The following is a 26,444-nucleotide window of genomic DNA, read 5'->3' as shown; positions in this document are numbered from 1 at the left end:
TTCCTTTGCTCCTGCTTAAAAAGAGATGTACTCTTATTGAAACATTTAAGGACCAAATAAACTATACCATAAAATTATGGTTTTTCTGTAAAATGGAAAAACATAATAATAAACTAAACACCCTTACGAAGGGAGCTCTGTAGAGCTAGTCTGTGCCTCCTAAGTCCAGTGCCACAGCGTTTCTCACCTGACCTGGATCACCAGCTGCTCTAATCTGATTCTTGTAAATACACTGTCATATGACTGACACATTGTCTCTTGCCACAGAGCAGTGTCTACCAGAAATCATCATATTAAGACTCTGTTCCCAATATCATTGTCAAAATCAGTGAACAGAGTAAAACAGAAATTGGAGTCAGAGGAAATAAAGGCACAGGAAGAAACGCACTAAAAAAATTAATAATAAAGTCAATGAGCCGAGACTGGATGGCGGGAGAAGCGTCAAGAAAACAAAGTAGAGGAACCATTTGGAAAGAAGGAATTATAAAGAGAATTAAGGAAGGAGTTGTGATACCTGTGAATAGCTGCGAAAAGGTCTTCTGTGGTCCTGGGTCTGGTGGGGGTCATCACCTCGTCACTCCCATCCCCCTTAAGGAGGAAGTCGCAGGCTTCTGAGGAGGAGCCGGCAGCATTGGTCTCCAGTGCCCCAGCTGAGAGAAGCACACGCGCAGGCGACACAAGATGCACAGTGACTAGAATTTCAGTCCTTCGCCAAGCTCTGAAATATGCTGCTTCCCTGCCACTCCTGACAATCTAAGAACCACAGGGAATGCAGCAGGCTCTATAGTTTGTGATTTTACAAAGATGGGGGAAATGACACCAGCCTGACAGCCAGAACTCATTCTTTTCTGTTACAGAACTTGTACTGAATTGCTCTTAAATTTTAGAACATTTCTTTGCAGCTCTTCAGAAGGGAGATTACTCAGTGCTATTTCATACCTAGCCTGCTGCAGACCACCCCCACCTCCCTATTTTAGATCATTCTATAAGCTCTTGCATTAGACCTGAGTTTTAAAAATATTTCATAAAATGAAAAGTTGGTAATTGAATGTTTAAGGAGCCCACCCACTGCTTTACCATAAATCTTATCTGGTCTACCCGGGTTCCACATGAGAGCATTCAGTAGCCCTATTTGGCTCAGCTGCAGATAGATGATCAGAGGTGCACAGCAAGGGAAGCCAGACTTACCTTCTCCCTCCTGTTCGGAGAGGCAGCTCTCCGCATTGCCCCCACCATCCACACTGTTCACGGCTGGCTCTTCCTGCGTGGGGGCTGATAAGGCATCAGGCTGTACCATGGGGACATTGGCTTCCACTCTGCTGGGATACAGGGATCCTGCAGCTCCTCCCTCCAGAACTGAGCTGCTGGGGTCCGTAGCATGAGAACCGGCTGGGGCTGCAGAACTCTCTTTTGCCTCTCTGCTGTGCACAGAAACCTCCTCTGCCCGGATGGGGTTTCGGAAGACTTCCCTCCTGTTCTCCGAGGGTTCTGCAGCGAAATCTCTCTGTGGAGGTGGCACCACCAAGAACAGTTTGGGTTTCTTGGAGATGGGAGGTGGCTTCCTGCTGGGTGAAGAGTCTGGGAGAGGGGCAGTGCTGGGGCCAGGCAGAACCTCTGCTTCCTCAGTGCCCAGCCCAGGACTTGGAGCCCCATGCCTAAGGCTCAGAGGGCTGCCATGCTCCGCTGCGCTGTCATGGTCACCCTGACTTGGGTTCTTGGCAGGCGTTGGAAGCAAGCTTGTCACAGAGGCAGGCTGGCTTTCACTCTCCATTTCATTTATGCTATTTCGGGATTTCAGGAAAGCAGATGGCTTTAAGTGGTACTGTGGAGCAGTCGGAGCTCCTTGTTCCTGAGCCACTGGTTCAGACAACAGAGCTACCTCGGTGCCCGAGTTCTTTCTCACGGGCCTCAACTGCACCATCTGTAGTGCTTCCGTGGTGATCAGGGGCAGCGGTGGTCTGCTGTTCTCCTCCTTGTTTGAAGGCCGCCTCAAGGACTCCTGGGAGGACCCCAGCTGGCCAGAGCTTTTGAAAGAAGGCCTGGTGTCTTTCATGAATTTGGGGTCAAGTGGTGGAGCAGGTGGGGGGCCTGAGCTGGGTAAGAAAGGTGGAGGCAATGGCAAGGAAGCCAAAGAGTCTTGAGGGAAGGGGGGAGGGGGGAGGCACCCGTCAGGGGGGCAGCCGAAGGGGGTGAGAGCTTCTGGGGGTGGAGGGGGGAACAGAGGAGAGTGAGGCAGAGGAGAGCCCTGGGAGCAATCTGCTGAAGGAGGAGGGGGGGGAAGAACAGGGGACTTGTCAGCAGGATATGGAGCTGGAAGAGGAGGAAGAGGAGGAGGAGGAGGAGGAGGAGCAGCAGCAGCAAGGGCTGAGGACCCTGCTGACTCTGACTTCTTCACAGTGCCACTTCCTTCAGTAGAAGTATTAGAGGAGAGAGAAGTGGACGATGAGGACACGGACACAGAAGAAATCAGCGAGGATTTCCTTTCTGGTACCTTGGGCTTGGCCTTCACCTTCCCATTTGCTGGTGATGCCGATTTTAAAAACACAGGCACAGGGGTGAGTGCTGTGGGTGTATTCGACTGGCTGGAATACCCACTGGACGGAGAAGTGACTCTCTGTGACTTCTCCGGTGATGTGATCTTTGGTTTGACTGGACCACCAGGCACTTGGGGCATTGTGGCCCTGGACCCCTCTTGGACATGGCGGACTGGCCCGTTTCCAGTTGGTGCCCCGCTGCTGCTGGCTGAACAGCCCCCTGCTGGGTTCCCCGGGTCTTCTTGCACGCCTGTGTAGTCGATGTAGTAGCCCCAAGGGTCTGTGTACTCTGACTTGACGCTGCTTGTGTCGCTCTGTGAGGGTGTGACCCCGCACAGGGAGTAGATGTTGGGGTGGGTGGTGGAGGTCATGCTGCTGCCAGCGCTGACTGTGCTCTGGCTCCGGGAACGGGGCAGCCAGGGCTCCTCAAAGTCACTGCAGGGGCTCTGTGAGGGTGAGCTGCTGCCCTTGCCTGGGAGGCTCAGCTGCAGCGAGTGCTGAAGTGTGGCAATGAGGCTCTCGTTGAGCACCTGCCCGTTAGACTGGGTCTTCTTCGGGATCCTGCGGAGAGAGTCCGTCCGGGAGGGTGGCAGGGGAGGTTTCTTTGCTTTCTTCAAAGAGATGTTTCTAGAAAATGTTTTATCATGGTAATGTGGCTGGTCCCCTTGGCTTTTCTGAGACTTTCCATCGAAAACATTGACCACGCTGTGCCTGGGATTCCCAAAGCCATCGCTGCTACTGCACAGAATCCCAGACCCACGTCCAGGGTCACCGTGTATAGATGTGGAGTAGCCGTCGTGATCTTCTGAATACAAGGACCTGGCATCCTCTTTGATGGATGTTTGGTCTAAACTGCAGCTACTCATGTTACTTGTGGGGGTGGAGTAACCAGGAGTGGCCAAATGTGGCTTCAGTGGAGATGCCCGCCCGTTGTCAGAGGTTTTGTATTCCCAAGGCTCTGAGCTGCCATGCCCTCTCTCCCCTGAATAACTAGATTCACTCTTCCCATCCATATCCTGGGGGTGACCCGGGAAGCTCAGGCTGTTTCTATAATTATAGGGCATGGCTCGGGACCCATTCTCCCTATCTGCTGGGGCATTTAGTGAAACCTCTGAATCACAGAGGGACAACAGTGTGGTAGCACCAGGAGAATGATTATCTAAGGCCATGGAAGAATGTCCCTCACCCCAGTGGTGACTAGGGGCCTGATGATCCTCTTTCATAGCGTGCCTGGAGACGAGGTGGTCTCTGGATTTCATCTTAGAGTATGAGGATGAGCCGGTCATTTTACTGTCCAGCTGCCCTGCACTCTGAGCAGTGTGAATAACAATGACCTCGGAAGAGGACAAGAGCGTGGCATTTGGGATGATGCTGGTAGAGTAGGTCGCGTGAGGAGAAACCACACATGCTGGGCTGGTTATGTTTTCACTCTCAAAGTGCCTCAGCTCCTGGGATTTGGGCCTCAAAAGTGGCCCTGTCCTGGAGGCACCTCCTAAATGTCCTAAGTTTTCATCTCCTTGTGAGTGAGCCCTCTGGTAGCGGAAAGTGCCCTCCGTGTCTTCTGTAGGGCCCAGGGCACCCAGTCTTGACTCCAGGGAGTGAGCGTTCGCTCTGGCTGCAGAACGTGGAAGACTGTGGAAGCCAGCATCGTTGTTGAGACGGGAAGGGCCCACAATACCCGCCGAGTCACTCAGCACAGACATGTTGCCCGAGGAGCCTGAGAAGTGGCTCATCTGGGCAGCAATGCCAAGCCCCTTATACGCCCTGATTCTTCTCATGGAAGGAGGTACAACTTTCATGTCCTCAGTCTGGCAGCTGGAGTCCCTGGTTTCTGAGCGCGGCCCAGCAGACCGGCAGCTATCAAGCCTTCCTAGCGTGGAGTAGTGGTCTGGGGTGTACACTGAGTGGCCACCAACATCATCTTGGCCAGCGCCCAATGCTGGAGAGAAAGCAGAAAGAGGCTCGTTACCTGAAAATAGGAATCTACAGGTTGTCACCTGTACCCTCAGCCCCTTCTGACTCTGTTGTAATTAGAAAAGGTTCCCCCCCACCCCAATTTAGTTATTTTTTTTTTTCCTCCTGTAGGGACCTAACTGAATTTAAATTGGTCCAGATATCTTCTAAAATAAAAACCCTTATTATCAACTTCATACATTTATTTTCTCTTTAACTTGTACTTCAAGTCCTCCCCTTACAGTTCGAGAGCTGCATGTGGAATTCTCAGACACTCCCTTTGAGACCAAGGCTGCTTGGTCTTCAATGCGCCCCTTTCCCCCACCAGGGGATGGCCTAGCAGTGACCCAGAACTATCTAGTCATGACCCTCTTTCCCCCCCCCATAGATGAGTGTACTAGTGGAACAATAGGGCCACTGACATACCATTTATGAGGGATATTGGTATAAAATTGTGTTAATTACATCTGATTCTTTATGTCAGGAGGAAATCCTAAGAAAACGAAAATTGATGTACAGGCCCATCTGTGTTTCAAACATTTCATTATCCATCTTAAGCCATTAGCATCTGTCTGTTGGTGACATTCAAAATTCAACAGCAATCTGTTGTGTTTTGGTGCAGAGAGAGCAGCAGGAACTGATCCAGTGAGCATTTCCTCAAATTAGGATTATTCATTTCTTGGAGTCTTACAACCAGAGAGTAGTATGTTAAATAGAAGGAAATAATCATGCAGAAAGAGAAGGAAGCGGACATGAAAAATCGTTCAGTGTAGATACACAGATGTCAAGCCACCCAGAAAAGAACAGAGATTAAAAAAAAAAAAAATTGTGAAGCCAAGAACTTACTCGAAGCGTACTGAGAAAACGAAATCAATTCTTAGAACAAGTTAAATCTTTAAAAATAGTAGCAAAACCATGGTTCTATGTTGTTTGTCTTCATTCAGTAAGAAATATATGTGGGGACATAGCCAAACATAATTATATACGAACAAAATGATCCTCTCTGATTCTAGAAAATCAAACCTTGTAGCACAATATTCAGATTGATTTCTGTGTAGTTTTAAGAGTCAGGAAAAAAATTCAAAATTTTGTCTGATTCATTTAAATGAAAGGCAACAAATTAATCCTCAGATAAAACTTGGAAGTAAATATTCAAGATCATACTTGGATTTTTAAAGTGCTGTATGCTGGCTAGTATCCAGAGTCCAGTACTTATGGTAAAAACTGCATATTTCTAAGCAAATAAATCACTGTAATTCAAGGAAGCATCCTTGTATGATGATGATGATGATGATGATGATGATTAAATCCAATCCCTGCTACCTGGGCAGTGTGGAGAACAAGGTATCTTTCCCAATTGAATGCTTTTCCTTTAGAGAATCATTTCATTTTTTGTCTAATTTATCTAGCCATACTTTCTGGTGTTTTCTATCTAGATGAAGACCAATTTTAAAGAAACAGTAAAGTATCTGTTTCTGATAATCATTAGGTAAGTAGTACAAACTTGCAAACCACAGTTCTCATAAGTCCAGAACGTTGGGAGACATGGCAAGGTAAACTAGAGGTCTCAAAAAGATGGGGCAAAAATATAAACCAATATTTTTGCTTAATTAAACTCTATTCAAATGTTACTTTCCCTCATTCCATCTATCAGTCTTTCAATTAATCTATCTATTAGAAATTAGAGTCACTAGTTGTCTATTTAAAAAAAAAAAAAAAACTAGCTCTAGCTTAGATACAGTTGTCTCAGTGGCTCCAACTGTCATTCAGGACATGCCATCAGCTGTGCAATGACTCTGTCTCATGTCTGGCAACAGTCACAACAAAAATGATGCGGGGAAAGCTATTTTCTTTCCTCCACCATTAGTGATGGTTCCTTGTCACATGCAGAAGAGAAATGAATATAGGTTTCAGGGACCCAATCATCAATTTAAGAAATATTAAAATTATAGAAGCTAAGATTTCCCTAGCTGGACAGGTCACTGTAGTAAGATCCAAGCGGTAACTTAGTTACCGACTCACACTGTGAGTTCAAAGTGGTGAAAGTTTGTAACTGTTAGGTTCCAGGCTTCATATCACATGTCATATACGGTACATACATCATAGGTACTTATGTGTATGTACATCTTATTCTTCCACTTTTTACACAAAGTCATCCAGCACTTACTTATCCCAAATGGAAATCCACTTAAAATGCAGCTTACCTCAAAACATCAACCTTGTTATCTTACAAAAGTCCTAACTGTTTGTCCTTAAAATCACTCCTTTGGGTTAAGGCACATCTCCTAAAAAGACCAGCTAAAGTACATTACCTGAGTATGATGAGGAATTAGCCTATTAAACACCTGCTGAGCATACCAGTACAGATCTCAAATGTGTTAGCTGTCTCAAGAAGAAAGAGTCTGAAAGAATAATCCACAGCTAAGTGTTGAGAAGGAGAAAGCACAGGTGACATTGAGGCATAAGTTTGGAGAAGGTGCCTGGAGGACTCAGGTAGCACAGGAGCAGCAAGCTGCACGAACCAAAGACAGACTTCTCAAATTCCATGGGCGCAGTCGCAGCCCTGCCTTCATTTCTACCAAACCCTTCAGTTATGGAATGGGACAAGCTCCTGCACACCAAATGCGCCTCAGGAGCTACCTACAGCAGAGGCAAAACATTGCTATTCTTGTCCTAATGTTGCTATACTCTAGAAGGCACAGCATAGGTACTGCAGTCAATGGCAGTAAAAGAGAAAATGCCAGGTAAAGAGGAGCGTGCTCTCCCCACTCCCAGGCATTAAGCAGGGGTGATGGGGGAAAACATTTGTGGCACTGGAAGCTAAAAGGTGACTTCAAAGTACTGCAATAGAAATATCACTATTGTTCAGATATGCTCATTTTGACCAAAAGACTAGTAGGCAATTTCAGAAACCATTATTCTGAGTTTCCAGAGTATAACCTTTAATAGTAAATCAAAGTAAATAATATAAGGCAAAGGAACTATGAGGTCATAACCCACAGGTTGGAGAAAGAGGAAGAGGCAAGTTTCAAGATAGGTAGCATTATGTTCTCCATAACGACAACAGTGGCTACTACATTAATAGTAATCCCAGGAACCAAGTGCATCACATGCAGAATTTCACTAAGTCCTCAACTAACCCCATAAAGTAGACCAGTCATATCACTACCCCATTTGTGGGATGAGGAAGTAGACTCAGAGGGGTGACGTAATCTCACCCAGAGAACAAGTGGCAGAGTCAAGATTCCAACTGAAGCAGTCTAGTGCTGGAGTCCTGCTCCAGACCTAGGAGCTAAGCTAAACTGCCCCTGCGGACGTTCCTGCAGGGCCTTGTTAAAGGACAGGGAGAGGAATCTATTACAGAGAAGAGAATGAAAGGATTATCCAAAGGGCATAAAAAGACAAGCACAAGGACATCAGGTAAGTCAACAGTGAATGAAACGACTTTTTCCACCAGCCCCCATTGGTTTGATCACAGGTTGAAAAACACAGAATAAAAGAGCTATGAGTTCCACTGATAATAACAAAGGTATCTGACACCCAACGACTATTTTCTGTCATAATGACATTTACGACTATCTCATATTGCTGCCTCTCGTGAAAAAAATGCCACCAGCATGTCAGTGAAAGTACTGAAATCCACCCTCGTAAGGTGAAGTCCAAGAATGAGGTTTTGGTTCATAGGAACTTAAGATCTAAATCAACAATCAGTGTAAATATGGAAATAATCAGTGTTCAAGATGCCCAGAGATGACGGCAAACTCAATTTCTATCATCCCACTTACGTTTACACAAAAGCTCTTCCCTGCTATCTTGTCTCCAAAATGTAGTAAATCATCTGCATGGGATGTAAGATTTGCACCTGGTGCCTCATGAGGAAAGAATCTGGCCATTAGAACATATGGATTTGACCAGCACCACACAAAGTTAGCTGAGTAACGCCGAGCAGCGAGGAGGGCAACGGAATGCAGATCTACGAGCCATACCTAGCTCCTTCTGAATGTTGTCTGGGACTCCTGTAATAGTCTTTCTCCTTTTGACTTTCTTCGGTCGTCTTACCAGAGTGTCTGTGTAAATTAGAGACCGCCGAAGGCTGGCCTGGCGATCGAAATTCTCCCCTAATGCAGAGCAGTAGAACAAGCAAAGCAATGTTATTTTCAAGCAAGCTGACACCATGCACTTTCTTTCCAGAAGCTGGTTGTAAAATGATAAGAAGGGATTAATAATGATGTTAGCCAGTCATACGATGATGAATGCTGAAGGGCGAAAAAGGAGGGGAAGCACATTATCATCATAAGGCTGTTTTCCAATTTCTGGGTGTATGTCCTTCCAAAGGACACACGTTGATCTCATCTTCAAATGAGCCAGAGTAGCAAATATGAGTTCGTTAGAACACAATGAAAGAGTGATTCTGTGTCATTTTTAAAAAATGAATGTTTTGGATTCCTCTGGCCACCCACATCACTCTTTTTTTTTTTTTTATGGGGGACAGGGTACTGGGGATTGAACTCAGGGGCACTCAACCACTGAGCCATATCCCCAGTCCATTTTTATATTTTATTTAGAGACAGGGTATCACTGAGTTGCTTAGCATCGTGCTGTTGCTGAGGCTAGCTTTGAACTCACAATCCTCCTGCCTTAGTCTCCTGAGCCATTGGGATTACAGGCATGGGCCACCATGCCTGGCTACCAACATCACTCTCTACATCAGCATGTATGTGGTAATGGCAATAAGTATGCTTCATACATCTGGTCATCCAGCAGAGACCAATATAATGTCTCATCTTTTGTGATGACACAAATAATCAAGAGTCGGAGCTTTTTCTTGAATCAAGGAGGCTGATAATTTGGAGAGGCTGTAGGAATGCTTCGGTGTGAGATACAACTGTAATGAAAAGTGAAAAGCCTTATAATGATAAAGTACTGAGACCCAGTAGCACGGCTGTTGTCAAAGCTGAACTGCTTCTCTGATTCATGATCACTGTTGAAGGTTAACCTTAACTTAGACAATCAAACCTGGAATGACACATCCACAGGACTCCATTCTGTATAAGCTGGTGTAATTAACACACCACAGGAAATCATCAAGTAATAAAATTTGTAAAAGTTCGGTTACTGACTGGTCTATTTTAAACTACTTGCCAGTTATAGCACTGACCTTTTTACATGGTTATTCTCCTCAAAAGGAGAATTTTAAAAAATACATATTTACACACAATCACATATTTCTATCATTCTTAGGCACAAGTATAAAAAAAGTCACTCTTTTTAGCAATACTGAAACACATTCGTAATGGTATGCTGTGGACGACATAACTTCTGTCTGGATAGTAATAAATTGTGCACTATGCAATCAAAACAGAATAAAAGATCTGAACGATCAAAACATATTTCAACAGACTTAAACAAACGCTGGCAAACTTGCAAATTCTTGCAACTTTGTTCTGAATGGAGAAAAACAGAAATGATTGAGAGAAGAGCCTGAAACACCAGAAGGTACCACTGTTGTGATAAATGGGTCATTTATATGCAATAGCACAAATGAGGCTTAAAGGGAGTCAGTTATGACTTCAGTGGTTCATTAGTTCTCTGTGGCAGAAGAAGAAATCCCTTGTACCCAGACATTAAGAATGGACAAAACATTAACAGAAAGTTGTAGCTAGTCTCCGGTTTTACTTCTAAGACAAAAACAAAAGGTAAAACCACCCAAGCTTCAAGGAAATGAAGAAACCATATGAGGATATTCATCTACAACATACACCATTAAAGGCATTTACTCTCCACCTTGAATGGTGACCTAAAAAAGATGATCTCACCTGCTGGACTACCCATTTCTTGAGAGTAGAGACCGTGAGTCATACTTTACCAGCCCCTATGACCTAATGCCTGGCACAAAGTAGTTATTCAATAAACATCTACTGAATTGAATCACTCTCTTTCATTGAAAAACGGCATTTGATTATTCATGGTTTGTATTTAGAAATAAACTTAGGCAGCATTAGGAAGCAAGGCAGTTTGTAAATCATTTAAGTATATTCACTCACTCTACTTATCTTCCATGTAGAAGAGTTGTTATCCCACATGGCAGATTATGGAATGAATATATATATATATATATATGTTATCTTAAATTACTTGCCAGTATGTATGTATGTGTGTATGTATGTGTGTGTGTATATATATATACACACACACACACACACACATATATTCTTTTTAATCTTAAATATTTTTTTCTCTTCAATTTTTAGAACAGGTCAGGTCCCCATAGGATAAGAACTAAAAGGGATTGAATCACATTTCAAGCCAGCATTCCACTGTGCTGATGTTCTATACCTCTAGGTCTGGTGGGCTTAGCTCTGGATTTGAAACAATATATTTATGTTGTTTATGCCATTTTTTTCCCTGCTGAGTCTTACTGAAAATCAGACTAGAGATCAATCCTCACTCAAATCAATGAGCACATGATTCCTTTCAAGAAGCTTCATATTTACCTCAGAAATCTTCTAGGACTTTAGAAATATATAATTTACACAGCAGGGAACTGTATAAACTATATCAGTTCAACCAAAGTGAAATTTTGAAATTTTATTGCTTTTTAGACCAGAAACAAGTCCTTTCAGAAATATAGGTGTGTATGTGAACACACAGATCAAGAAACTAGATCAGTAAGTATGTAATTATTATATTTAATTTTATCATTTCTGTAAACGTCCATGACTCAGTTAAAAACAAATTATATTTTGACATAACTTATATTGCTCTTTTTTTTTTTAAACTATCATTCACCTTTCCTAGGTGGCACTTAAAGGTCTTCTTTTAAATGCAATGTAATTCATGTACATTTAGTCATCAAGCAGGAGAGAATTAAAACTCAAAGATGTGACACCATCTTCTGTTGTGACAATTTATTTCATTGCAAATAATTCTTTATTCCTGGAATGCTAGTTACTCTATTTTAAAACCCCCTAATCTCAAGATAATGCATTTCATCCTAATTCTATTAAGAATTATCATATTTCATTGAACAGTCTTCTTATCTCATAATATTATTTGAGACATTTAATCATCTATAATTGCATTTCTGCTGCATTTAATCAATCAAATAATGTCATTCTTTTTCTAATAGAAAATATGTGTCCCTGTATTTCATCAAGCAGTGAACACTATCCATTGTTATTTCATTCTGCAACAAAACTACTTATAAAAATAATCTTTGAAAGGTATGAGCTAGGTGAAGGAGAAACACATCATGAAGATCAACAATACTATTTACACAGAAAATAGAGTAAGACATGCTGTTTCTTTAAGGTACAAGTGTGAAAAATGGATATGGAATCAAAAATCATTCATGCCCTTTTTAATTAAATTTCCATGGAATTCAAAATAAGAGTTTTGAATGTAATTTTGGAATATTCTGCAATGGTTTTTTTTTTTTAAGCTTCAAAAATTATCAAAACGTTATCAGTCCCTATAAGCTCACCAAGCCATGGCAAAAGGCTTCCTAAAAGGAGTAGCCTCAGAAAATATCAAAGAGTTATGGCTTTCAGACTCCTTTTTAATGAAAAATTATCTATTTTTCCACCGCATTGTTTTAGGGCCTACACAGGCCATGCTTTGTGTGGACTGATTACCAATGACTCCTGCTAGGACTGCTGCTCATCTATCTCTCCAGAACACACTTCGGGTGGGAGCTGGTGCTAGGAATTATACCCAGGGCCTGTGTAAGTTAAGCATGCTCCATTCCTCTTTTGGATTTTATATCTCTTACCATTCCTCTTTTGGATTTTATATCTTCCCCAAACCACTGACCAATTCCTCCTGTAGCTACAGAAAATTTGTGAAAGATCATCTTTAAGTTTGATGTCCTCATTATTTATCACTTTAATTATCAGAAATGATTAATGGCTCAGTGCAATATTCCATAGTTTCTGATTTAGCGATTAATTTTCACATCCCAAGCTAATGTAACATACTATAAAAACTGTTTATTCAGTAGCAATGCATTTTTACTTGAAGATTGTGTAATTCAAATTATAAAAATTAGAATATAATTTTATCATCACATTGAAATCTTTTAGAATATGTTATAGTTACTGATTCATTTGATATTTTTATTTCAAGAATTTTTGCCCTTTTTTTTACTTAAGGAAACAAGAAGGTAACAAGAAAATCTACCAGAAACATCACAAAATAATTATTTCTTCACTTCTACAAATATTACTTAAAGTAACCCTTCAGAAGGGAGTAGGGGGAATATCTATCTTTCTTTCTCAACCAGGACCACATTGAGAAGATGTTCCTATGTAACCAAAATCTTAATAAAAAGCCACACAATTTAAAAAGCCATGCTTTAGATGAAAGGTTGAACCATTGACTTCTTTGACACCAACCTCTGGTGACAAAGTCCTCTGATCTAACAGACAACAGATATTTTGCATGCACGCACATATGTAGTTTTAGTATTCCCTTCATCTGATGAAGAGCTGAAGTCAGACCACAGCTATTCCCTTTGGTGTAAAAGTGAAATGCTAAGAAGCATATAACCAACAAAAATCCACAGACATTCTCCCAAGGACTTTCTCAATCTGTCTACCCGGCAAGGCGTACCAGTTATGTTAATGGGCACCACGTCAGCCTGGACCGTTTGGGCTTGCTGGCGCATCTTCTCTTCTGGTGTTGGCAGTGGCAGTGACTTGGTCCAGTTGGTCTGAGTGTTAAGGTCAGAGAAGTCACCTGAGGTTGGCGTTTTAGGTCTTCTGATGCCAATAAGTCTTTCTTCCGATGAAGAAAGAGAACACTGCAGAGAAAACAAGAAATCACAATGTGCAAAAAGTTGGCAGGAATGCTTTTTAATAATATGTTTTATTTTGAAAAATTAGACTGATTTAAAGAAAGCCAAAGAACTGAGCACATTTCACAGAAGCAATGATTTGCAAGAAAACTGCATCCTCTTGAACAAGACCCATAATGTATATGATTCACCCTGGCCCTGGCCTGTAAATTGTGGGGACTGCAGAGGGTATTGCTGATCCACAAAATCCTTTATGTTCTTCCAGTTTCTCCTGTTTTTGCTGTGGACAGAAAGCTCAGAAGCCTAGAGAACATCAGGGCTGCAGCCATTAGTGTCCATTTGCATGAAAATTTAGATTTGCTCAGAGTAATTTCTAGCCTTGATCTTATTTCCTTTACACTCTGACCTCAAAGAACATTTAAAAAAATGATAGAGCTATTGTTGTTCAACTCTGCAAGCTCTTCTGAAACCATTTTTTTCTGGGAGAAAAAATTAGTGTGAAATTGTTGAATTAGAAGAAGCTGACGAAAGCCCTTGTTCTGAGCCTTATCAGAATTCCACAAAAGCATTTCTAGCAGTGTCTGTTTTGATACAGGTTAACATCCTCACTCAAGAGCCCGTCTTCCCACAGCACCTTAGAAAGTGTAAGCAAGAGAGTTGTGTTGGCAAGCATTTTATGAAGGACTTTGACTGGTTTGTGGGCAGCTGATTCTGTGACAAGATGAACTCAGAATAAATGCAAAGAGCTTAGAAACAACAAAAAAGGTAATTGACTTTTGTGGGGAAATGGCAGTTTATGATATATAATAAATGTATACGAACTGTTCTTCAAGTCTAAGACACTCAAACTGAACTACCACTTATGAAATCAGTCTACACCACTCCCAGCCACCCACTCCAGATGAGGGTAGTTGCTCTCAGCCATCTAACACCACAGCTGTGTTCGGCCTGTACTTGAACTTTCTAGAAGAGGAATATGCTGTTTTCTTTTGTGATTCAGGTTTGTGAAGATTTATTGACCTTTAAAAGGCACATTTTGATGTCTTCTGGATTTAATGTAGCTTTCTAAGAAGACATAGGAAAGAAATATGCAAAAATGCATCAATCAGAAATCTCAAACACAACTGTCATCATTGTTTCTGAACTTATCTTGATGCAAAATATCTGTATTTACTTTACTACTACCAGAGCACCACAAATTTGACAAATATTACAGGGGTAGGGTCCTAGACCAAGAATCCCAAAAATCCTGTTCCAAAACTGTTTCCTTTGCTGTAAACTGGGGTGACGCTACTTATCTTCTTCATCCACAGAGGTATTCTGAGGACTTCAATGAGCTGATGAAGGTGGAAGTGTTATCACTATGAAATATAATGGACATAAGGGTGGTGGTCATATAAATGACTTTAGAAAAGCAAAATCCAGGCATTGACAAGTACCCCTTCTAGAACAGAGACACTAACAATGATAAAGCACTGTGGAAATAAAAACATCTGATAGCTCAATCTATTTTTTGCTTCATATTTTTAATATATAAAGCACATAAAATAGTTTCTTTTCCACCTAGGGAAATTGTGAAATTATTTTGTAATTAAAGTGACAAATATACTCAATTTATAAACTGTGCATATGTCACTGATGTCTTTTTTTTTTTTTTTTTTTTTTTTGGTACCGGGGATTGAACTCAGGGGCACTCAACCACCGAATTACATCCCCAGCCATATTTTGTATTTTATTTAGAGACAGGATCTCATTGAGTTGCGTAGTGCCTCACTTTTGCTGAGGCTGGCTTTGAACTCCCCATCCTCCTGCCTCAGTCTCCTGAGCCACTGGAATTATAGGTGTGTGCCACTGTGTCCAGCCACTGATGTCTTTTTATGACATTAAATTGCACCCTATCCATGCATGCCTGATCAGATTCTGGATAAAATGGTCATAACTCACACAACTTGTAAGATAATCAAAGGGAATTTTGAGGCAGCAGTTAAGCCCTCTGATAGAAATCGATTAATTCAGTCCTTTTATAGTTCTGACTCTTGTTAAGTTTGACTAATAATACATATTCTCTACCTGTAAAATGCACACCACACACACGCACAAATTAAGATTATTTTATTTGAGAATTTTATGGCAGTTCATAAAAGTCACATATCACTGACGTTGACTCTCAATCTAGTAAGAATTTTTAATCTAGTCAGTCTCTAATTTTCTAATAAATGTACATAGAAATGATTTTAAAGGGAACCTTGAAAAATAGCATAAATTCTGAAGGCAGCAGGAAGCAAGTCCCAACCAAAAAAATCTAGAAGGAAAAGCAAAGCTCCAGACTGGTGAACAGAGTAGCTCCGTCCTGCAGCAAGGGCTCCATTTCCAAGTGACGCCATTCACCCAGGAGGGGCGGGCATACTGCTGTTTGGTGCTCAGCAGCCCTACTAACCTACTTTCCTTTCTGTTGGCTGATCATGTGTCAGAATTGATAACTTTCACAATGAAACAGCGCTTTCCTGTAGTATTGGTTGCCAGGGGACAATCACCAGGGATTGCTTCACTATGACAACTGACAGAGAGAATCCATTTTACAAAGTACTCCCTTCTCTTGCAAGAAAACTTATCAGAAGAAGCAGGACTCAAATGCGGTTGTTCTATAGTACCACCATCTGCCCAGGATGAAGCCAGGGTGGGTGGCTGTCAGAACGATACTGCTCCCATTCCTCCTGCAGTTTATAAATGTGAGAGGGGTGCAGGGGAAACCTGCTGTGTCTTAATGGCAGAATATAACACACTAACTCCAGTAAGATGGACACCACTATGGTTAACATCCTGAGTGGCCTCCAAAGGCCCACACGCTGGAGGCTCGCTCTCCAGCCTTGTGCAATGGGGAGCTGGCAGGACGATTAGGAGGAAGGGTCTTGTGGGGGGTTTTAGGTCACTGAGAGGCAGGTGTCCTCAAAGGGCATTCCAGCCCCTTCCTGATTTCTTTCTTTTTCGCTCACTGCCTATGAAGTGAGTGGCTTTGCCTACCACTGGCTTCTGCATCAACACAGGCCCAAAAGGAATGGGGCCAACCAGCCAGGAACTAAAACCTCCAAAACTATGAGCTAAAAAAAAAAAAAAAAAAAAAAACCCACTTTCTTTTATAAGACCTGTGATATATATGATAGATCATACCATATATTTGTTACAGTGATGGAAAGACGACTAGTACAACGTGGGAGTGCTCTGGAATACTGGCCTCTTATCTAGTCTCCATACTCCGCTGTGTTGACCACCCTCTCTTATTCCTTCCCTTCCAACCATCTAGTCTCAACATAGCACTTAGGGTCTCTGAGCAATGTAAGTCAGATGTAAGATCATTTTGCTCCTCTGTTCAAACCCGCCAAAGTCTTTTCTATGATCTACGAGACCATACCTGATCTACCAACTGACCCACAGTTCTCTCTCTGACCACATCTCCTACTACGCCTCCTACTCGACCCCCACACCCTCCTTGTTGTTCCTCGTATATCCCATGTACATTCCTGCCTCAGGGCCTTTCACTTGCCCCCCGCCACACACTAACCTGAAATGTTATTTCCTTAGATATCTACCCAGGTAGCATGCTACTTCTTTTTCTTCAGGTGTTTACTCAAAAGCCCGTTCTTGTTGAGGGGGACTTGTGTATTCAATTTCAATTTCTTCCCAATATCATATGTTCCCCTTCCCTATTTTTTTCTTTTCAATACATATCATTAGCACACATTTATTTTATTTATCCTATTTGTATCTCCCAAGAGACTCTTAGTTTCATGAGGCTTTAAATCAGTATTTCATAGAAAGGTGCTTCAGAATTTTAGCTTTGAAAATTCAGTAACTGCTCTAAGCCCTGCCCTGTATTGTAGTTATTGGCCTTGTCTGATCAAGAGAGAAGCAGGGACTCAGAGAAGGAAAGGTCACTTCACGTGTGGAAAGTTCACAAGTGGGAAGCTAAGATTAGAACCCAGATCTGGCCCCCAAATCTCTGCTGTGAGACAGTGTCCAACAACTACCTGGCCATATTTAAAATAAATGACCAGGTCCTCTGGTCTATAAAGAAAACCTCCTTTTATAGCTCCAAATAGGAACAGAACCTTTAAAAAAAATCTATAAAGGGCAGCAGTGTGGCAGAGCAGATGGAGTAATCAGCAGTGGTGCCATTCTCCCGAACCCATCTACCAGCTGCATATTTTGAGCAACTCCATCTCCTGGCGTAGAGAACAGAATGACCCAAGCAGTGTTCATGTGCTTCATGCTAATGAATCCCTCGACACAGGGTGACTCCATTTTTTTCTTATTCTTTTTAAAAATATATTAAGTTTGACACTGCCTTGCCTTCTGAATTTAAATGCAGTTTTTAGATTTACCAATGGGTCAATAATGCTTATCAATGTGCCATACCCTGGTCCTGGAAGGAATGGACAGTCAAAATGGAACCCAAGAAAGCACAATTCCTTGTGTCAAATTTACAAAAGCTACACTGGCAACACCAGCAGTACTCTTCTGGCTTTTGGATGCCACAAGACCTGTATTTCAGAAACCACGAGGTCCTGCCTGGAAATCAGACAAGCTCCCACCAGATGGCCAGTGGGGCCTGAAATGTGGCTTCTTTGGCAGAACAAACAACTGACACAAAAGTAGGCTTAATTGTGAAGCACAGATTAGCCAGATTTAAAAAAAAAAAAAAAAACTTGCTCTGCTTTTAAAAATTAGAAAACCGAAACGTAATCAGAGCTAAAACTAGCATTTATTTAGCAGTTATTACATGAAAGTAGATGAAGAACAGAAGAAATTATATTGCACATTATTTAAGACGCCAAACTATATTCTAGTTCTTTTTGGAAGACACCTAGTCTTTGTTGTTTTTCTTCCCAGTATTAAATCTCTCTTGTGTTGACTCTTGATTTTCAAGATCCTAGAGAGTTTCATAAGTTGCTAAAACTTCTACAATGTTTTTTGGTTTCTACTCTCAGTATATTTAGGCATGAGACCCTAACTTAAGTCTGTTCTTCTGTGTTCATTATTCCCCTTATTGCCAATAACAATAGAACAAGTGTGGGTGGCAGAAATAGGATCCACGTAGCAGGACAGACACAGCACAGCCACCAACTCCAGGATAGTCAATGGGGGACTTCCACATGCACATTATCAAAGAACTTCAACTAATCCTTTATTCTTTGGTGTGTGTGTGTGTGTGTGTGTGTGTGTGTGTGTGTGTGTGTATACACACACACACACACACACACACAGCTTACTTATGTAAATTACATCATAATAAAACTGTTGTAAAAGAGAAGACTTCTTTTAATATTTTAAAAACCATATGACCTTAAGCAAGGGATCTAATCTCCAACATGCCATTTTCTCATCCATGTTATGGGCATAATCAAAGCTCCCCTGCATGGCAGCTGGGCACTGAGCATACTCAGGCACCTGAGTCTTCCCATGTGCCAGGTGCTCAGCTCAATATTAGAAGCACAGAGCTCAAAAGATCTCCCAGCCAGAAGAGAAGGCAGATATGAAGAGTCTGTTTACAGCATACTGGCACGTGTCCAAGAGAAACCACATGAAGTCACTGGAGGTACCCTCCTTGGTGTGTGTGCACAAAGGCCCCCGAGTGACAAACCCCAATTTTCTCATCCTCACCTGCAATGGTACAGAGTAATAAGGTGCCATAAATTGTAGAGCAGTGAGCCCACAGCCAGCATTGATAGCTATGTCCTGAAACTATTCACACAGACTCAGTAACAAATGATGATTTTAGAACCAGCATTTCTAGACTATAAACTACTCAGGCCAGGTCTGGGTCTGTATCCTGAGACTCAGCAGCACCCACCTATATATATATATTTTTTTTTTTTTGGTGGGGGAAAGTCACAGATAAAAAAATGAATGAATGCCAGCTAGATCAAAGATGGAATGAGACATGACAAAAGCAGGCATAATAAACGAGAAGCACTTGAGTAGTTCATTAATCTTGCCTTTGATTTAATTAACATCGTGCAATGGAAAGAAATACAAATCCAAGAAGCCCCACATGCATACCTTCCCTCCCTGCCACTACTACCAATGTGATTTTGCAAAAGTGATTTCATATTTCTGAGCCTCACTGTTCAGATCATTAAAACAATAGTAACAACCACTACCATAGCTATCTCACAGGGGATTCTTGTGCAACAGGAGATGTGATTTGTGAAAAGCTTTGAAAATATTCTAAAGTGTTCTACTACTATTAGAAAGTTAGTAACAGTCTGACCACTGGGTAGAGTTCTATTAGATGACCTGTGAAGTCACAACAATCAGAGAGATTTTAGTAGCTGCTGAAACCTCTCAAATTCATTGCTTTAGGCAGGAAAACCTTTGTGGATGGAATAAAAGGCAGGATGATTGGGAGAATGGCCAAATTTTCATCAAAACAGACATTGTGTATTGATGTCTGATTTGAAAAGTCAAGGGGTTTAATAACTGATCATTGTCATTTGAGCACAGACCATGTGCCAGGCAGCGGGCTACGGGTTTTACAAACATTAATTCACTTCAACCTCCTAATTCCCTGCCAAGGTAGGAGAGGTGGCCATGTAATTTATTATCAAGACCCAACACCTTTGAGAGGGAAAGGGGGTGCTATTAATAATTACACAGGATGGCAGCTGCAAACCCGGGCTGTCCTGAGTCAACCACAACATGTGGTTTCTGTCTCTTCACAGGTGAGGAACCTGAAGCTCTCATGGGGAACAAAACCACCAGCAGCTCCAACAGTTGGGAAGCTGCCCCAACCTGCGCTCTCAGCAACAAAAGCCTTCCCTGCTTATAGTTACGGCAGCAAGGCTACTGCCCTCTTCTTCAAATTCTGCCTTCAGATAAAATTATTTCCTTCAACGAAGCCTAAAACAGACCCTGAGGTGCCAGTTCAAAGAATAACGGGAAATAGAAAAGAAAAAAATTCAGTTTCTGTCACTACCATCAAAGCCAACCATTTATTGCCAAAATTCCAGTCTAATTCATCTCTTTAGGGGTGAATTTTTCACATAGGTTGAGTAACTCTTGACTGACATCCTTTCCCTAAGACAATGGGGCCTCTGTGATTGTTTCCCAGAATTGGTGAGCACACCATCAACTGTCACCCCACAGGGCTGCTGGAGAAATTCCCTATCATCTCACAGCAAGCACTTTGGCACCTGTAATCGGACTCCCTTCAAATACCTGAAAAACCTCTTTGGAAGGACCTGGTATATGCTGAAACTCCAAGTGGGGGTAAAAACATCAAGACTAGAACAAAAACCACAATGACTTACTCTTTCATTTCACAGGTGAATTAAAAGTCATTTTCTGGGATTTCTAAATTCCTTTGCCAACAGCATTTTATCCAACTGCATGTTTACTATTTAGATGACATACATAAATAAATGATTGGGAATAATTTGAACAATTAAAAAATTTTAGTGCCTTATAGTTGTACATAATAATGAGGTTCATTTGGACATATTCATGCATACTTCAATCCCCAGTACTGTTCCCTTCTCTCCTCTCCTCCCTTTCCTGGTCCCTTCCCTCTATTCTATTGGTCTTCCTTCCATTTATTATCTATCTATTTATTTATTTTTAATTAATAGAGTTTCAGCAATTTTTTTTTCTTGCTAAATTACATTAATGTCAAGGACACAAGTGGATGTTATTAGCAAAATACCTTTCTTTATACCATAAACAGATTGTATAGTCCCAGTTGGGAGGGGTTCTGCATTTGGATAATTAGGACAATTATTCTAGAACAATCAACCAGGGTAAATAACTAGAGAGGTAGTCCCCCAGATCTCTTTTCTAATGCGCATGTCCTTAACCTTTGCCCTATTAGCAACTCTCCCAGTTGGAGAGTCCTCACTATCTGTCAAGTGCATGACATTCCTCATCACAGCACACCTCTTGTGACATCTAGTCATTTCTAGATTCAGCACTTGTTAACTCACAGGCCCTCTCTACAGACCATTGTTCTCACCATACCCCTACCCCAAGGCCTATCTAGGAAATAGAAAGAATAGAATTTTCTCTTCCAAGTGATTTCTATACACTCTATTTTAAATGATCTCAACGGTTAGAGTGATGTTAACAGTTTGCATCCCAGTTGGGGTTTGGGGTTTAACCTGAAAAGACCCATGCAATGCTGCTTTGGAGACCCTTTTGCATCCCCCACCTGACTTCAAATACCAGCCAGAAGGCACACTAAATGCCCTGACCACCAGGTCTGTTTCTAGATGTGCTCTTCTGTTCTGTCCGCACTGGAGGACTGCTGGCTTTCACCGTGGCTAAGGCAGCTTTCCTATCCTGGTCTTCTGCTCTCCAGCTGTTCTAGCTATAAACATTCATATCAGCCTCTCTGGTCCTCTTCCTCCCCCCAAAGTAACCCCAAACCAAAATAAAATGGAACAAACAATAAGTGCCTTTTTATTGGTATTGTGTTAATTTGATAAATTAACTTGGGCAGATTCAACAGCTTTTTATGGACTCCCCTGATCTCAGCACACGTGTGCCTTTTCATTATTTGAAATTTATTTGTTTTCTTCCATAGTAAAGTTTTTTTCATATAAATCTCATATTTTCTTAATAAATTTACTCCATTCTTTTGTCTGTCATAGCAATTTTAAATACATTTTTCTAGTATGTCTTCTATTGTAACTTTGTAATGAGTTTTTCTTTTCTATGAATTAATTTCATACCTTAGTATATCATTGAATTCTATTATTATTTTTATTTTTTTGGAGTTTCAGGCTTTTGTTTTCCTGGATTTACCAAACTTACAATGTATAAACTGACTCTCCCTCACTTTTGTACTTCTGACTGCAGCTTTTCAAGTCATGCTGTCAAGTTTCACAGTGTTAAGCGGTAATGACAGTGACTGTCCTTGTCTTATATCTCATTTGAATGAACATGACCCATTTCAAATTTTGTTGGGTTTGGGGACAAGGCAGATAAACTTTAAGTTATGGAAACAGCCACTTGTTCCTATATTATTGGATTTTTTAAAAATCAAGAATGGCTGTTAAGCCAGACATGGTGGTGCATGCCTGTAATCCCAGAGGCTCGGGAGGCTGAGTCAGGAAGATCTTCAGTTCAAAGCCAGCCTCAGCAAAAGCAAGGTAGTAAGCAACTCAGTGAGACCCTGTCTCTAAATAAAATAGAGATGTGGGGATGTGGCTCAGTGGTAGAGTGCCCCGAGTTCACTTGCTAGCACTCCTCCCCCCAAAAAAGAATGGCTGATAAATAATACCAGATACTTTGTCAATATCTAAAGTTTTAATTATATGAGTTTCTCCTCAGACCTATTAATATGATTAATAGATGACAACATTTCCTAATACTGAACATCCTTGCATTACTTACTATTATAATAAACTCAGGTTGAACTAGTAGTATCTTTCTTTTAGTGAGATGCTAGATTATATTTCTTAATGTTTTATATATGATTTATGATTCCAATATTCACGGATGAGACCAAGCAGTTAATTTTCTGCAGTCTCTCTCAGGTTTTGGCTACAGTGTTTAACAAATTTATTAAAAAGAACTGTCTCTCTTGGGCTGGGGATGTGGCTCAAGCGGTAGGGCACTCTTCTGGCATGGGTGCCGCCCGGGTTCGATCCTCAGCACCACATACAAAGATGTTGTGTCTGCCAAAAACTAAAATGTAAATAAAATATGAAAAAAAAGAACTGTCTCTCAAATGGACTTTCCTATGTTCATATATGAATACAAGGCCAGTGGAACTCCACATCATGTACAACCACAAGAATAAGAAGTTATGCTCCACATATGTATGATATATCAAAACACAATCTACTGTCACGTATAACCAAAAAGAACAAATTAAAAATTTTTTAAAAAGAGAACTGTCTTTCTCCTCCTTCTTCTCTCCCTTGCCCCTGGAACAGTTTTAAGCACTGAACTTACCTACTTTTTAAAAATCTTTGGTAAGACCACTGCCCACCCACAACCCTGTAAAACAATTTTGCCCTTTTTTTAAAAAAATAGATACAAATTTTTTATAATTTTTTAATGATCAGTGTTTTTAAAAAATATTTTTTAATTGTCAATGGACCTTTATTTTATTTATTTATATGTGGTGCTGAGAATAGAACCCAGTACCTCACGAGGCATGCTAGGTAAGCGCTCTACCACTGAGCCACAACCCTGGCCCTAATGATTGGTCTTATAAAATATTCTTTCTCCTCTTGGGTCAGATTTGATGCATTATGTAAATTATAACATCTCCTTCAAAATTTAAAGGATGACATGTACAAGGTTTGCTCTGAATCACAAAATTCTGTGCTAAAATGTGTGCTAATGATGTCCTAATAGCCATGTCACATATCAGACTCCTTGATTTACCATTGCCCCTCTGTGAATGATTGTCCTGTAGACACCTTTGGACACTACTCCTTTTATCACTGCTGGTGAACTTGGTGTCCACAGAGGTTCTCCACTTGCAGCATGCTCTGATCCCTCCCAACCTCACTCCCAACTTGCCTCAGTCAGCTGCTCTCTTAGACATACCCTTGACCTAAGCATTGCAGAATGCTTGAATTAAGGTTTGAAGGTGACTCAGAAAAGTGGGAATTCTAGAGTTTGCTGAAGGTATGAGACAAATAAAAGAATCAAGAAGGTGGACAATGTTTTGTCCTTCAGCAACAGGTAGGATGGTGTGGTTTACTGAGGTGGAGAAAACTATGATGAGTGGGGTTTCTGGTTTGTTTGCAAGCATGATATGAGAATTGGGTATCTGGAGTTGGACAAGTTTGAGATACCTGCAGGATACTTAAGTAGAGATGGACAGAAAACAGGAATGTACATGTGTCTGGATGAGAGATAGACATTTAGAAGACTTCAATGTGTGGAATTTAAAACCGCTGAACTCAATGAATCCATTACTAAGGAGCAGAGTGCAAGATTTGAGCCCAGAGTTAAAAACCAACATTTAGATATTTGGAAGAAAAAGAACATCTAATAAGGGATTGCGAGACCATGCCTAGTTGGGAGGTGGAAAACCAGGAGTGTGAGGATGCCATAGATGCCAAGAGAAGAAAGTGTCCTTAGAAGAGGCCGGGTACAGTGGTGCATGCCCGTTATACCAGCAGCTCAGGAGGCTGACACAAGAGGATTACGAGTTCAAAGCCAGCCTCAGCAAAAGCGAGGCACCAAGCAACTCAGTGAGATCCTGTCTCTAAATAAAATATAAAATAGGGCTGAGGATGTGGCTCAGTGTTCGAGTGGCCCTGAATACAATCCCTTGTATCAAAAAAAAAAAAAAAAAAAAAAAGCGGAGGTGGGGGGGGAACAGTATCTTTAGAAGAATGGAAGAATACATGCTCTCAAAGGGAGCTGAGAGGTGGGTCCTGAGACCTAACCATGATTTGGCAACATGGAGGTGACTGGTGGACCTAAGAATAACTTCAGTACTGTATTGAGGATAAAAAAGTTTGTTTGGAGGGGCTTCAAAAGAGACTGTAAGGAAAAGCAGCAGAGTCGGCAAGTCTAGACAGTTCTTTGGAGACATTTTATTATAAAGAGGAAATGAAAAATGTGGTAGAAATTGGAGGGGAATGAAAGGTCAAAAAAGGATTTCTCCAAGATGAAAGAAAGTACAGCATGTTTGTATAATGATGGTAATGATGCCATCTCGAGAGAAAATTGATTAGGCCGATTTAAGAGGAGAAAACGACAAGTCTGAAGTCCTTGAGAGGTTAACCTTATTCATTTCACTGGAAAAATACTGAGTGCCTACCATATGCCAGGCAGTGATCTGGGCACTTGGGATACAACAGGGAAGAAAAGAAGAGAGTTCTGTTCAGCCACTGCCCTCGCAGGAAAGAGTGAGTACATACGGGAACAGATGCAAGTAAGCAGTGTGATTGGTTTGGCTGTGAAACGACATGCCTTCTGGATTGCCTGTCTTTTCCTGATGCAGTAAGTGTCAAGGAGTGTATCTGAGAGAGAAGCGGTAAACAGTGATTGGAAATTTGTGAAGGTGTGAAATAGAATTTGAGAGAGAGTAGAAGAATGAACTGAGTTGGCGTACTAGAGGTGCCGGGCAGCACTCTAGGTTTTGGGCTATTCATTAATATCAAGATTAGCTAACATAACTTGGCGCTTTCTTTTCTTGCTAATCAGGCTATAGCACGGAATAGGAAGAAACCAGGGTCAAACTGGGAGGGGATTTTGCCAGGCAAGTGGCAGAAGGCCTTCAGGGGACTTGAATGTGAATATGATATTGGGTGACACGACAGAAATTGAGGAAGGAAGACTGAGGGTATTGAAAGGGTAAGATCAGTAGATCGGAATTTCTTGTAGGTGGAGGAGTCAAATAATTTTCAAAATAAGATTCTAGAGGAATCAAGCTGGAAAAAGTAGAGATGGAGTCATCCTTGACTTTTTCTCATAACTTCATCAAATCCTGTAGGATGTACTTTCAAGAAAAACCTAGAATCTCTCCCATGGCCACCTGGTCCCAGCCACCCAGGGCTTTCCTCTTGTCTGGATGCCTGCAACAGCCTATTGTTTTGTCATTTTGCTCTCTTCAACTCCTTAATGTCCAATCTTCATATAGTAGCCAAATTGCATTAAATAGCAAATCAGATTGTGTCACGTCTCTGCTCAACTGTTCCAATGACTTCTCATCCCACCCAGAACCAATATACCCAAAGCCTTTACCGTAGCCAATTAGGTGCTACATGGTCTGCCTCTCGGTTCTCTCCCCTACAGTCTTCATTACCTCTATTGTGCTTGCTCACTGTCTGACTGCTCAGGTCTCTGGCTGTTCCTCTTGCAGGATAACCACGTTGCAGTCTCCAGGTCTTTGCACTTATTAAACTCTTTTCTTCCTAGAATGGTCTCCCAGGGTATTCATGTGGGGTGTCTCATACTTCACCGCATGCTTTGTTCTAACAATACTATCAGAAAGTCCCTCTTGGACCCCTCAATCTAAAATGGCAGCCCTGTCACTGACCATTGTTTCCTGACCATTGTTTCATTCATTTGTCATCGCCTTGCCTTTATTGTATGATATGGTTTGTTCACCACTGCTATCTCTTTGATGGCAGGGACTATGTTTTGTTCACTTGATGGGTCCTTTGGATCTAGAAGAAGCCTGGCATACTGGAAGTGCT

At 41.5% G+C, this 26,444-nt stretch overlaps 1 protein-coding gene across 1 annotated transcript in view; it reads right to left on the bottom strand.

Moving 5' to 3' along the window:
* The window catches only part of Nhsl1 (NHS like 1), a 101,993-nt gene that overhangs the window by 6,453 nt on the left and 69,096 nt on the right, over positions 1-26,444 (bottom strand). The window contains exons 4-6 of the mRNA XM_026391909.2: positions 13,098-13,287; positions 1,189-4,473; positions 515-650 (exon numbers count right to left, since the gene is read on the bottom strand). Coding sequence (XP_026247694.2) covers positions 515-650; positions 1,189-4,473; positions 13,098-13,287 — 3,611 coding nt within the window. The remainder of the gene's footprint in view (positions 1-514; positions 651-1,188; positions 4,474-13,097; positions 13,288-26,444) is intronic.

The sequence above is a fragment of the Urocitellus parryii genome, chromosome 8, assembly GCF_045843805.1.
Source record: "Urocitellus parryii isolate mUroPar1 chromosome 8, mUroPar1.hap1, whole genome shotgun sequence".
NCBI lineage: Eukaryota > Metazoa > Chordata > Mammalia > Rodentia > Sciuridae > Urocitellus > Urocitellus parryii.
The sequence above is the reverse complement of the archived record's forward strand: the minus strand, read 5'-3'. Positions and strand labels throughout refer to the sequence as shown.